The following is a 13905-nucleotide window of genomic DNA, read 5'->3' on the forward strand; positions in this document are numbered from 1 at the left end:
CCGAGGACAGGAGTTGAGAACCACTGCTCTAATGTCATTGTAACACATTTTGTTACTGTACAATACATATTTAGACAAAAGCAGATAGTAATTTACATATATAATCACCTTTTTTATATTTAAAGAAAGATCTTTCATATTAATGCTCATTTTTCAGAGAGAACCCCGATGGATAGGCTGTTGCAACGTATTTGGGTATTTTGGAAAAATAATGTTTTGTACTGGCAGATTAATATCTTTAATATCTTTTAGAAGATTATTCCTGGAAACATGACTGGTTCTCCCTAATTGTCCCTTTACAGGAATATATAGCCATGAGCAGATTATTGCTTGGATCAGGTAGCACAATAACAAGAATATCTTATCAGAGAGGGATCAGCGTGACTGCTGTGACCTGGTATTGGCAGTGTATTATCAGCAAAATAAAATAACTCACAGATGTAATTTCCCAAATTTCACTGTTATTAAAAGATGTTCTGACTTGGAATGTGTTATTACATAGATGGGATCTTTCTGTCAATCTCAGTATAGAGAATCTTAACCACTTCAGTGCAGAAAAGGTGGAGGAGGAGGATGACAGAGGGGCATTTCAAACTAGTATGAGAAGACATATCGGATAAATATCGGGTCCACAAGTGATCCTTGGTCAAGTGAACACTGAAACAATGGACCCAAGACATTGCTGGACAACTGTCAAATATTTTTTGTTCATTACATTAAAAAGGAAATTTTGATTATCAACACAATCCAACTGACAAACCGATGCATATTTATCATCTTAGCTGTTTTATGGAGTAAATGTGGCATATTTAGCCCCCCGCTCTCCCTCCAACCCTCCTGTGTGCCTGCTGACAGGAGGAGAAGTTCGCAGGAGGATCAGAGCTGCGGGAAAGGGGATTGTGAACAGAAGGGATCAGAGTGGAGGAAACACTGCATTGCAGGGGGAACCACAGGGGGACCGGTTTCACAGATTGCCCCCTGCTGCTCCGACAACCCCCATCCTGTCCGATCCCCTTCCCCCTGCTTGTCAGCTGCCCAGGCCCTCCTGTTGAACTGATGGGGCCTGGGTCTCCTGCACAGTGCTACTCCCTTATTGGCTGCCCTTCATAGGAGTATACCAGCGAAACCTACCTTCCACTCAGGGCTCCCTTTCTGTTTAAACCACTTCAGCCCCGGAAGGATTTGCCCCCTTAATGACCAAGCCATTTTTTGCGATACGGCACTGCGTAACTTTAAATGACAATTGCGTGGTTGTGCGACGTGGTACCCAAACAAAATTGACCTCCTTTTTTCCCCACAAATAGAGCTTTCTTTTGGTGGTATTTGATCACCTCCTGCGGTTTTTATTTTTTGCGCTATAAACAGAAAAAGAGCGTCAATTTTGGGACCACTGACATTTATACAGCGATCAGAGCTATAAAAATGCACTGACTGCTATGTAAATGTCACTGGTAGTGAAGGGGTTAACACTAGGGGGTGATCAAGGGGTTAAATCTGTTCCCTCAGTGTGTTTCTTACTGTGGGGCGATGTGACTGACTAGAGGAGAAGCCAGATCATTGTTCCTAGCTAGTAGGAACAGACGATCTGACTCTCCTCTCATGACAGAACCGGGATTTGTGTGTTTACACACACAAAATGCTCGTTCTGTCTCTCATGCCTGCGATTGCGCATGGCTGGTGGTCATCGCAACCCGCCGGCCACTCGCAGCGGCTCCCCCGCTGCGCAGCAGGCGTGCGTGCATCTGCTCTAGCTGTTTAAAGGGCCGACGTACAGCTACGGCAATTTGCGGGAGAGTGCCAACCTGCCGCAGTATAATGACGGCGGCTGGTCGGCTAGTGGTTAAAGAATGTAGGCCAAAACTACTTTAAAAAATAAAAAACTTCTAAAAGTATTTTACAGCCTGTGGTTTTAACCCAAGTTACTGCAGGAATGATTAACTGTTGGGACTAGCGCACCCTAGTGGCATGGGAGGAAGCGCCACTGTGTTCTTTCGGGCCACACGTGCACAGTGTGTACACTATACTGTTGTCTATGATAAGCTTAGTGGCTGCGACAGGAGAGAGTATACACTGTGCATGTGCAGCCAGAAAGAACAGGACCATCCTGTATTAAAAAAAAAAAAAAACAGGACCGCACTCCCTCCTGTGGCACTATGGATCACTGGTCTCAGTGGCTGCCCCACCCTGGCAACTCAGAACGGAGCCATCACAGGCTGCAGATGATTTAAAGAAAGCATATTTTTATCGTCCTTTGGCCTACATTCTTTAAATTGAAAGGGAGCCCTGGCTAGAAGGCAGGTTTAGCCTAATATTCTGCTATACCTGTATGGGACAGCATAGGGTGTTTTTTGGTAAAGGTGAACTTGCACTTCAATAGGTCATTTATACATGAGTATGTACTTATAGTTTATAGCAACAACCTCTGACAATAGTTGAACAAATAAGAAAACTGCACAATCAGTTCAATCAAAACATTATTTTTATTCAGGTTTTAGTTTGGCATTCGCAGGAAGACCTGGGATGGTGCCTGTGCGTTTTGCATTTTTTGGCTGAGTTCCATAAGGGATAGACAGGTGAAAGCCCAGTTAAAGAGATGCTCCGCAGGGATGGAGCCCTGTTTCCAGACTGCTCCTCTGGGAATACCTGCAACAAGTACAAATTATTAAACACTGTGCTGAAAATTATTCATATTGTTTATTGCTCACATAAGGGAAATTTTGACCAAAATATCTGTCACTTCATATAAACTCACAAGTTTTGTTTAAGTTTTCTGAATAGGATAATGGTCCAGCCATAGTCTACTTCTTCTCTAGGCTGGTATTATCTGAAGTATTACTTAAAGTGGATGTAAACCCCCACATATACCCAGTGAAGTGAATAGCCTCAGATGATACACAGGGATGAAACCAATCCTCCTACAAAAGTTTTACATGTATATCTGCTGTCTTTCCCTTTCTACACCCTTTGAGAAGTGCAGATCATGTTAAAAATCTTTTTTTATCTTTCAGCAGTACATAGTGGTGGGTGGGGAGACTTGACTTTCACTGGGTTTAGAGCTGATTGGAGAAAAGGGACACCCCCCCACCACCACCACCACATAAGCAGAGGAATTAAGGAACCTGCAGAGCTGTTTTCTGAATAGACAAGCTCTCTGCTTATCTACCACTAAGCTCCCTCCCTGACACAAATTTTCAGCTACTGTTATCTCATGTGTCAAAGAACTTGTCAGAAGTAACTCATGCTGATAACAGGGGAACAAAGCACAAGAGAGAAACCACACTTATGCCCTGTACACACGATAGGATTTTCCAACGGAAAATGTGTGATAGGACCTTGTTGTCGGACATTCCGACCATGTGTAGGCTCCATCACACATTTTCCATCGGAATTTCTGACACACAAAGTTTGAGAGCAGACTATAAAATTTTCCGACAACAAAATCCGTTGTTGGAAATTCCGATCGTGTGTACACAAAGTGCCACGCATGCTCAGAATAAATTAAGAGACGAAAGCTATTGGCTACTGCCCCGTTTATAGTCCCGACGTACGTGTTTTATGTCACCACGTTCAGAACGATCGGAATTTCTGACAACTTTGTCCGACCATGTGTATGCAAGACAAGTTTGAGCAAACATCCGTCGGAAAAAATCCATGGATTTTGTTGTCGGAATGTCCGAACAATGTCCGACCGTGTGTACAGGGCATTAGAGCTTTGGAGAGAGAAAAGTAAACACTACAGATATATGTGCTTAGTTCAAAATTTATGAATGTGGTTTACAACCACTTTAATGCTTGCATCGTTGTTAAAGCGGGATTCCGTCCTAAAAAAAAAAAAAATGTAAAGTCAGCAGCTACTAACACTGTAGCTGCTGACTTTAAATAAGTACTCACCTGTCCTGGGTGCCCGCGATGTCGGCCGCCCGAGGCTGACCCGTCCCTCGGCTCTCGGGTCCCGGCACCGCCATCCTAGGAAAGGGAAACAGGCAGTGGAGCCTTGCGGCTTCACTGCCAGTTTCCTACTGCGCATGCGCGAGCGGCGCTCCGTTCTGTGAATGGCCCCGTGGTGTTCTAGGAACACACACAGTTCCCAGAAGACAACGGGGCCGCTCACCGAGGAGAAGAACTCACCGCGGAATAGGAAGAGGCAGATTAGGAAGACTGCCTAGCAACAAGGGTTTAGGTAAGTTTAATTTTTTTTTTTTTTTCAAATTTTTTTTTCAAATTTTTTTTAGGATTTTTGGTGATTTTTTTTTTTTTTTCAGGGTGGCCCTCCACTTTAAGCCTGCACCTCATTGAGGCAGGTGTAACTAGATTAACATGACTAAAGGGAATACAACTTGCAACCCTACCCTGTTCCCTTAGTCTATTTCAGCCTACTATGGCTTTCCATCTATCCCATGCTATCTTTACACAATGTGCAGTTGCATTAGCCGGCATTTTAAAGGTCTAGAGGCAATGGGGTTGTTTTACTAACAGGCTTGTGTATTTGGAATTAGCACTTTGCAAGGGAAGTTTCCCTTAGCTTAGTGAATGTGGTGAAAATTCACTTTGCAAAGAATATCCAGTCATGTGCGAGGAAAATTTTAAAAAAAGTAGTTTTGCTTACACATGGCTGGATGATACAGGTCAGCAGAGTTTCACTTAATTTACTAAGATAAGGGAAACATCTCTTTCAAAATGCAAATTCCTTTTCAAAATGAACACCCTATTCACCTATAGTAAATCAACCCTAATGTGACAACCCTGCTGTTTTTACTATCTCTTACATCTGAACTTCAGGAAAGCAGTGAAATACAGAGATGTGACACAGATATGGCAACAATCTGATCTGCCAACAAACACCTCTGCCACCTCTTACTGCTAAGGAATATAGCAGTGTAAGAAAAGTAAGAAACTACTAGGGAGCTCATGAGCGCCCCTGCAGTTCATTGAGAACTACAAGCCATCTGCCACAGTGGAAGATGGGGCTTGTAGTTCATTCACAGATCTGTGTGAATGAATGACACAGCTGTGCGGGTGTGATAGTGGGTGCGGGGAGGAGGATCATAGGTGAAGGGGTTATCAGGGGGTGTAGGGAGAGATGCACAGTAACATGTTACGTTAGACCCTAAATACGAGTGTAATGTACCATGATACCAAAGGTGAACTTAGCCTTGAAAGCAAAATTTAAAACAAAGGTGTGGTATGTGTATGACAATTAGACATGTGCACTGCCAAAAAATGTGTTTGTTTTCGTTTCATTTGTCTTTTGTTTTTGTTTTGTTTTTGAAAATTCCAAAAATTAGAAAGAACGAAAATCCAAAAATTCAAAATTATAATTAACTAACTAACTAACTAATAATAACTATTAAATTATAGGTATTGGAATTTCCTTTCAAATTTGGCTTTTAGTGAATGTAACGAATACAAATTTATCTGAAGTTACGAATTTTCCGAAATAAAGAATGCCGCATCTAAAGAAATGGAATGAAATGAAATAATAAGTTATTATTATTGTTATTTATTATTATTAACTTGTTAAGTTCCATTCGTTTAGATATGGCATTCGTTATTAGGGATAATTCGTATCTTTGGATAAATTCTTATTCGTTACCTTCACTAACAGCCAAATTTGAAAGGAAAATCCTATACCTATACTTTAATAGTTAGTAATAGTCAAGTTATTATTAGTTAGTTATTATTTCAGATTCTCGTTCTTTTGAATCTTCGGATTTTCATTCTTATTTTTGGATTTCAGAATTTTTTAATTTCCAGATTTTCAAATATCCGAAATCTCAGAATTTCTGAAATTTTGAATTTTCTAATTCCGAAGTTCTGAAATTTTGAATCTTCGGATTTTAGAATTTCCGAATTTTTGAATTTCCGAATTTTTGAATTACGAATAATTTGTCTAAATTTGTTAAAAGACGAATTGCACATGTCTAATGACAATCTATTTCAATGCAGTTTAGTAATGTTTAAATTTACCTTTAATGTACTTAGTAAGGATCTCTGGATTGCTTCTGACATATTGAGCCGTTGGGTCAAAGGATAAGATTTTTCGAATCAAATCAGTATTTACTTTCTAAAAGATATAAATAAATTAACTTACTTTGCATTTCTCTAAATAAGTTATATAAAAAAGAGAAGACGTGCATGTAGAATTAATTTGAATTTTAGTTTGTAGTGCAGGGTAGATTATCTTATCTTATTGGTAGCAATGAGAAACACAAAAACACATTTTTTAAAGAAACCGTAAAACATAAGGTGAAGTTTAAAAACAGAAGGTATTTTAGATTACATGAAGGAAGATCTCATACAAATATGTACGGAGGTTACTCGCTCTCTTTGTTGGAAGTGTAAACCCATTCTAAAGTTGTTAAAGCATAACTCCATTTTTGTTGAGAGAAAAACATTACCCTCTGGGTGATCTATGTACATTGCAAGGATTATAACAAACTACGGTATGTTGTAGATTCCTACCTTTTGTTATTCTGAAGAAATCCATGTGTGTTTGTCTGTGCCTCTGTGCTAAATGAGTGTAATGGGAGTGGTTTCATAATTATCAGTCAGCTGTGCACCTGCAAGGCACTAATGAGGAAATCTGCTGGGCCTGCATCCCTTTAGACAGGTTCCTATTGAAAGTATCTCACCAAAAATGACATATTTGTTGCAGAGGATGCCTGAAATCTGACTTGTATCTTAGGCAGACTTCTGTGAAAATTGGTGAGCCAATCATACAAGCAGGAAATTATGTTTCTGGGGAGTGGTCAGTACACACTCTGTGTACACAACAACTCTATGTAGCCATATTGCAATGCATTTATAGAAAATTACAGTGGCTGCAGATTAAAAAGGAAAGGTAATTTTTAGTAATATTCAATTACAATAAGACTTGTATCGCAATTGTACACGCTATATTATTTTTTCTTTATTTGCTATTTTTTTCCCCCACGAAAGTGGAGTTACCCTTTAAGGTTAAGGATATGTTAGTAATGTTAATAATATTAAAAGTCGGAATGAGTTGTTGTTCAGTCCGGAGCCATGTATTGATCACACTTTGCATGGTCAGAGGTTTGGCAAATAGTTTCAGTAATAAGTGCCACTGCTAAATGAGACAGCTTCCCGCTGAGGCTGATTGTTAGGGACCCGGATTTTCTTTTGCTTTTTGGCAAGCTTGACACTGCATTGAGAAAAATGCGTAAATGTGTGTTTATATGTCTCATGCACATTTGCATATCCATGCACTATATCCTATTAGACACAGTGGTTATTGCAGCATCTTGCACAGAAAAAAATAGAACATACGTATTGAATCCTATTTACAGCATTTATTGTATTGGAGTCCTGCCATACACTAATTCATTTTCTACATTGGGGAAGTGGAGTTACACATTAAGACAAATTCTTGCAACCATACCTCTAAGAGCCAAATAAAAGCTTTTTAAACTGCCCCCTAAGACTTATGTTTGCAAGAATTTGTCCTAAAATGCAACTCCACCTCCCTATTGTGGCAAAATTGGTTAAAAAATTGTGCCTTACAAATACTGTATGTACTGTAATCTGCTGCTTACACGAGTCCAAAGTGAGAATGCAGAAAAAAAATAAATGCAAATTGTAGGTAAAAAAGAGGGAAGGAGAGCCTGTGCATGTGACTTGTCAAAGTCACATGAGCTTCTCTCCTCCAGTCATGGAACTTACTCTGCTAAGTTAATCAGAAAGAAGAACTCAGAGGGTTTTGATGGCTCCACACTGTGGCCTGTATTTTATGAATGAGCTGTGATGTGTATAGTCCTGCTCCTTAATTTATTGTAAAATGTTCAGTCAAAAAAATACACAGTAAATAATGTCAAGGTATTCTGGGCAGAGATATGAGATCAGCTTCACTTGACTAATCAGATTAGGAAACAAATGTGCAGGTCTACTCCCTTCTCATTGGCCTACCTTTCCATAGGCTATCCCCTCTTCAGTCTATCATGAACGCTGCTGCCAGACTTATCCACCTTACCAACCGCTCAGTGTCTGCCAACCCTCTCCTCCAATCCCTACACTGGCTCCCAATCACCCAGCAAATTAAATTCAAAATACTAACCACAACATACAAAGCCATACACAACTCTGCCCCGAGCTACATCACCAATCTTGTCTCCAAATATCACCCAAATCGTCCTCTCCGCTCTTCTCAAGACCTCCTGCTCTCAAGCTCTCTCGTCTCCTCCTCTCATGCTTATCTCCAGGATTTCTCCAGAGCCTCTCCCATCCTCTGGAACTCGCTACCTCCACCAGTCCGGCTATCCCCTACTCTTGCTACCTTCAGGCAATCCCTGAAAACTCATCTCTTCAGGGAAGCCTATCACGTCTCTAACTAATCTCTTTTACCACTTCTATCAGCTCATTCCCCACAGTTACAACCTTTTGTACAACCTGCCCCACCCTATTAAATTGTAAGCTCTTCTGAGCAGGGCCCTTGTCATCCTCTTGTATTTTATTGTATTATAACTGTATTGTCCCCTTTTTATATTGTAAAGCGCTGCGTAAACTATTGACGCTATATACAGTAAATCCTGTATAATAATAATAATAATATCTATAGACCTCTGCATACACTCTGTAACTGATCTTTCAGCAGCTAGGGCTTTGGAAAATCTTATGCCTTTGAGCAGCTTTAGGAAGATCACTAGAATAGGATGGATGCAAAAACTACTGTATTCCTGAAATACTGATTTAATGGTATTAACCCACCAATTTACACTGATTCCAGCTGTGAATCTCCTCGGATTCATCCCACTCAGGGAAAAATAGCAGCAGCACAGCTTTTAGGATGCTGTGCACCATGACCGGTGGCTCCTTGTAGCTCTTCAATTCAGCAAATGACTGGTGGTCTAGTTTGCTGACACAGTGCCTCAGATCCTGCAGCATGAAGCGATGGAATAGGACTCCTACTTTTCTCTGTCCAGATACTTGTTCTGCCTCTGTGGTCACAATAGAAAAGAAAGTTTCAAATATACGTTACGAAAGTCAGTCATTTGCAAATGCACTGGATATATAGCCAATTCCTTTACATTGTAGAAAACTTGAGTCACTGATGTAGGGCACAATGTAGTAAAAAAGGTCGCCTCTGTAGAATGTAGACTCGGCTTCTTGGCATTGTTCAATCATGCAAAAATCTCCAAATCCAAAAACAAAATGCAATAAATTGCAGCTTACTAGTCCTTAGATGAGGTGTTTGCATTATTTTTATTTTTTAGGGGGTTTTTTTTATTTCTTTTTCACCTGCCAGTAACACTTCCTGTCCTAGAGCAGGGATCTCCAAACTACGGCCCTCCAACTGTTGCGGAACTACACGTCTCATGAGGCATTGTAAAACTCTGACATTCAGAAACATGACTAGGCATGATGGGAAATGTAGTTCATGAACAACTGCAGGGCCATAGTTTGGAGTCCCCTGTCCTAGAGGGACAACGCTCATTCACTGTAATGTATCTATGGAAGAAAAGCATTTTCCCCCTAGGGCCAACTTCCTGATTAGGACAACAAACATCTCCCCCTCTTCTCTTCTCCATAACACAGAGGGTGACATTCTGTAATCCTCAGATCGACAGATAACAGGATAAACAGTTTTTCTTACTTACATTTCAAACAGGTATAACAAAACAGGTATATGTAACAGACCAAAAATAGAAATAAAACCCAAAAAAGAAGTAAATTCTTAGCATTTGCATACCCTTTATTAGTGCAAGTGTACTTTTTACCATTTTATTCAATTTCATTCCTTACCAACCAAAAGTGCTTGAATTCTTTATTTCAATCTCTATTTTGCATCTTTGCCTTCTTCTATTTTTTTTTTTTGCATGAATATATTAATTATTGCCAGGACTTGCTCCTCTTTCCTTCCTCAGCTATGGCTGCCTACAGTTTATGGCAGGGTGCGTCTCAGTTGATAATGTTGTGGTAGTTTGATCAGAGGTTGATTACATGTGAAGGTGTGTGTATGCAATGGAGAGGAGATATAGGACATCTGCTGTTGATTCTAGTTAATTTTATTAATGTAAACTGACATATGATCACGGCTAAAGCTTGATTTATATGTAGCAGCTCCCCTGGCTGTATAGTCCTGACTCTCTAACCTATCCCAAGTGAAAGGTATATAAAGCCAGAGGATCCTTAACATAAAAATTGAGTTCTGCCATGATCATATGGTTTGAAAGGTTTTAATCCTAATTCCTGGAATTTGTTTCGGTGCTTGTGCAGGCAACGTTTGTAAAGGTCTACAAAATACAAAAATACTAAATATATAATTGCAACTCTCCTAGATGTCCTCTGTCATTGCCAGGGTCATTTTTTCCACTGGGCACGCTGGGCAGTTGCCCGGGGGCCCCACTTGTCTGGAGGGCCCCATCCAGGGCCGATCCTCAGCGCTGCAATCTGCTGCTTTAGTTGACTGACTGCACTGGTTGCTCACTTGCTAGAATCGCCAGCGTCTAGCTAGCAACCAGTGACGTCAGTCAGAGGCCGCGGCCGCCCCAGCATTAATAGCGCGCCGCGGCCGACCCAGCTGCTAGCGAACAAGCTCCGCCCACCTCTGCCATGTTCTTCAGACAGTGTGGAGAGGGAGCGGAGCGGAAAGACGGCCCTTGATAGCTGGCGCTGCCTTGCTGCTGTGAGTGACACACTGTACTGCACCAGGCCGGCGGCCTCAAGTAAGTCTAACACTGTCTACTTAAGTAAGTTCAAGTTGTGCATCAAACACAGCCACTGTCTGTGCCCCTCAAAAGCTGCCACTGTGCCCATCAAACACAGCCACTGTGCCCATCAAACCTGCCAATGTGCCCATCAAACAGACACTGTGCCCATTAAAGTGCCACTGTGCCTATCAAACACAGCCACTGTGCCCATCCAAGCTGCCACTGTGCTCATCCAAGCTGCTACTGTGCCCATCAAACGCAGTCACTGTGCCCATCAAACACAGCCATTGTGCCCATCAAAGCTGCCACTGTGCCCATTAAATGCTGCCACTGTGCCCATTAAATGCTGCCACTGTGCCCATCAAATGCAGCCACTGTGCCCATCAAATGCAGCCACTGTGCCCATCACACGCTGCCACTGTGCCCATCAAACTCGTGTTATATTGTCCAAACGTTGTGTTAATGTTTAAACACTGATTTTGTTGGAAGTACCAAGAAATATAGCCTTATTGATAATTTGCATTTTTATTCTCATGCGTGATTGTGTAGACAGGGCCCCAGTGCACTGTATTGCCCGGGGCCTATAATGCTCTTAAGATGGCCCTGGTCATTGCTTGTGCATACCTTCATAAGTAGGAGCATTCAATCAAGCATTGAGCTTCCATTAGGAAAGCCTGCTTGATTTGAATTATTGAGCATGTGTATTTGGAGGACAGTGTACATCAATGTAATTCTGACACCAGCTTATTTTGTTAATGACAATAGAGATTAGTCATAAATATTTGACACTGGTGTTTCCAAAAAGTTTGGTCAGTAAGATGTTCCTGATGAAATCTGATGTCATCCGTAGATATGGAGATTGAAGAAATGATCTTGTGTTTGAGTACTTATATTCTAAAATAATGGAGTGACTACCCTGGCTGTGCATTGTGGCAAAATTGAGAATTGTGTGAATTACCAACAGTGGCTGACACAATTATAATTTAGAAATGTATGAGCAATAAACTACACTTTAATGCATCAACCTTACAGCCTTTTGTTTATTTTGGTGGTTCCTGGGGACACACCTGGTTATGTACATAGAGATTTATCACCCTCTTCTGCAGGAGCTGTCCACTTACAATAACTTTGCATATATAGAGATATGTCTGGAGGATATTTTTTATAATAAACCTTTATGGTTGATTGAAAATAATGTTTTGGAATTCAGTGCACTTATGTAACTAACAGTATAACAGTCTGACTCATACAAAAATCAAATGTTGTGTCTGTTGGAAATAATTAAAATGCCACAAAGGCGATTCCATTAGTGTCTTAATGCAAGGAGGATACTGCCATCTTGTGGTATGAAATTGTTAGGCAAGTTCCTATTATGTTGCTTGGTAGCATAATGGTAATAAGTGCTATATTTAGTGAAATAAGCTGGAGTATTAAATTTCAATATGACTAAAAGAAGAATATGTGGCACATGCTTGCACATGCACACAGCTTAGATAATTGTGACAGATGGTTCTGCAGTTTTGTCAGCAATATCTTTCTGGCTTAGAGAAAGGTGAGTATAGGATAGGCAGAGGGGTTGGGTAGAGGCGGCTCAAAATAAGTATAACTGCACCAAAGGCTAGCACTAAAGCAGTACTCATTCTTGCTGAATTGGTTTCTATTGGTGTCTTTTCCCCAATCCCCAGTAACAGACTTACCTAAGACAGCCTCTTTTGCTGTATCCTTAAATCGCTGATCATCCAGAAGTTCATTGCATGCTTCCTGCAACATCTGTAGCATTTTCTGCAGATCCTGATACTCATGAGGGGGCAGTTCTCTACAGTGGCCAGTGTTTAGATCCAATACACCGAGAGCTCTTCCTGTATGGTCACGGATGGGTACAGCTATATGACGTTCTCCATAGGCATCAGTGGTGATAACCTCAGAGCTATCTGCACACTTGAATAGGTAATCCCTGTTAAAACAAGTTTAGATTATAATATATTCTTTTATCATATTTGTATCTGAAAGCTAAGATTATATTGAAATCCTATGGTTTATTTTACCTATCTGTTGCTATATTCATAACAAATCCATCTACGTATACAACAGATGCAAGTGAAAATATATTAGCATATTTACACTCCTTGCACTGCCTTATATTTGCCAACTAATAATCATATACAGAGTACAATAACAGAAATTTGAAGAGTGGTTGTTCGTTTGCTAACACTTGTTAGTGATTGCTACTTCTTGCTGCTGAAAGTTGTTTTAGGGGCCCTAGATGTATGTCATGTTACAGGGTCCCTAGATGTCAACAGTACCTAATGTCAATAGTATACAAGTGAGTAAGTTAAAGCTAGTAAACGTACAGTAATGGTTCTCAGCATTGTTGAAATAGTTAAACGCCAATTAGAGCTTGTGTGGCAAGTACAGAGGATTTACTAATAAAACAATAACTTACAAATACAAGGCTTATTGCTTACAGGCCTTTTACCAGTCCCCAGCACTAACTGAATATTAGCTTGTGCTACCACTTACAGTTATTGCTCCCAAAACAGTACATACATAGCATATATTAAAAAAATATGCTGACCTGAACAGGTTGTCCCGTCTTCGCAGTGTGGCAGGACTAGAGTAAATTTCAGATACGCCTGTGTTATTGTCTGTGTGCATCATATTTCGAAATGCATAACCCTGTACCTAGAACACAAAGAGATCTAGTCTAACAGCGGTTTGTTGTAAGAGTAATAAAATGAAATGAAAACCATGGAGGTATCTAGATTTAGCAACAGAATTAAAAAAAAAGATCTGCACAACCATACATTTTATGCAACTTTTAAAAGGACACCTTTCCACAGAAAAACATTCCTGCCTTACTCTGCAACTGATGATCCCCCAAATGCTTTCAGTCACTGACCCAGAACAAGCATGTACATAAGGACTTCTGACCATCCTGATCTGTATACTTGTCCTGGGGCAGTGACTAATGCTGCGTACACACGACCGGACTTTACGGCATACTTGGTCCGGTGGACCAGAGTTCGTCGGACAATTAGATCGTGTGTGGGCTCCAGCAGACTTTTTTTCCCCAAAAGTTCGACGGACCTAGAAATGAAACGTGTTTCAAATCTTTTCTACGGACTCGAGTCCGTTCGAAAAGTCCACTCATCTGTATGCTAGTCCGACAGACAAAAACCAACGCTAGGGCAGCTATTGGCTACTGGCTATGAACTTCCTTGTTTTAGTCCGGTCGTACGTC

General features: G+C 40.6%; 1 protein-coding gene across 1 annotated transcript in view; it reads right to left on the reverse strand.

Annotated features, from left to right (window-relative positions):
• Positions 1-2461: 2461 nt before the first annotated feature.
• Positions 2462-13905, reverse strand: part of EFCAB5 (EF-hand calcium binding domain 5) — a 90425-nt gene continuing 78981 nt past the window's right edge. Inside the window, exons 18-22 of the mRNA XM_073616850.1 lie at positions 13240-13346; positions 12362-12618; positions 8722-8951; positions 5968-6064; positions 2462-2643 (exon numbers count right to left, since the gene is read on the reverse strand). Coding sequence (XP_073472951.1) covers positions 2492-2643; positions 5968-6064; positions 8722-8951; positions 12362-12618; positions 13240-13346 — 843 coding nt within the window. The 3' untranslated portion in view covers positions 2462-2491. The remainder of the gene's footprint in view (positions 2644-5967; positions 6065-8721; positions 8952-12361; positions 12619-13239; positions 13347-13905) is intronic.

The sequence above is a fragment of the Aquarana catesbeiana genome, linkage group LG02, assembly GCF_042186555.1.
Source record: "Aquarana catesbeiana isolate 2022-GZ linkage group LG02, ASM4218655v1, whole genome shotgun sequence".
Classification (NCBI taxonomy): Eukaryota; Metazoa; Chordata; class Amphibia; order Anura; family Ranidae; genus Aquarana; species Aquarana catesbeiana.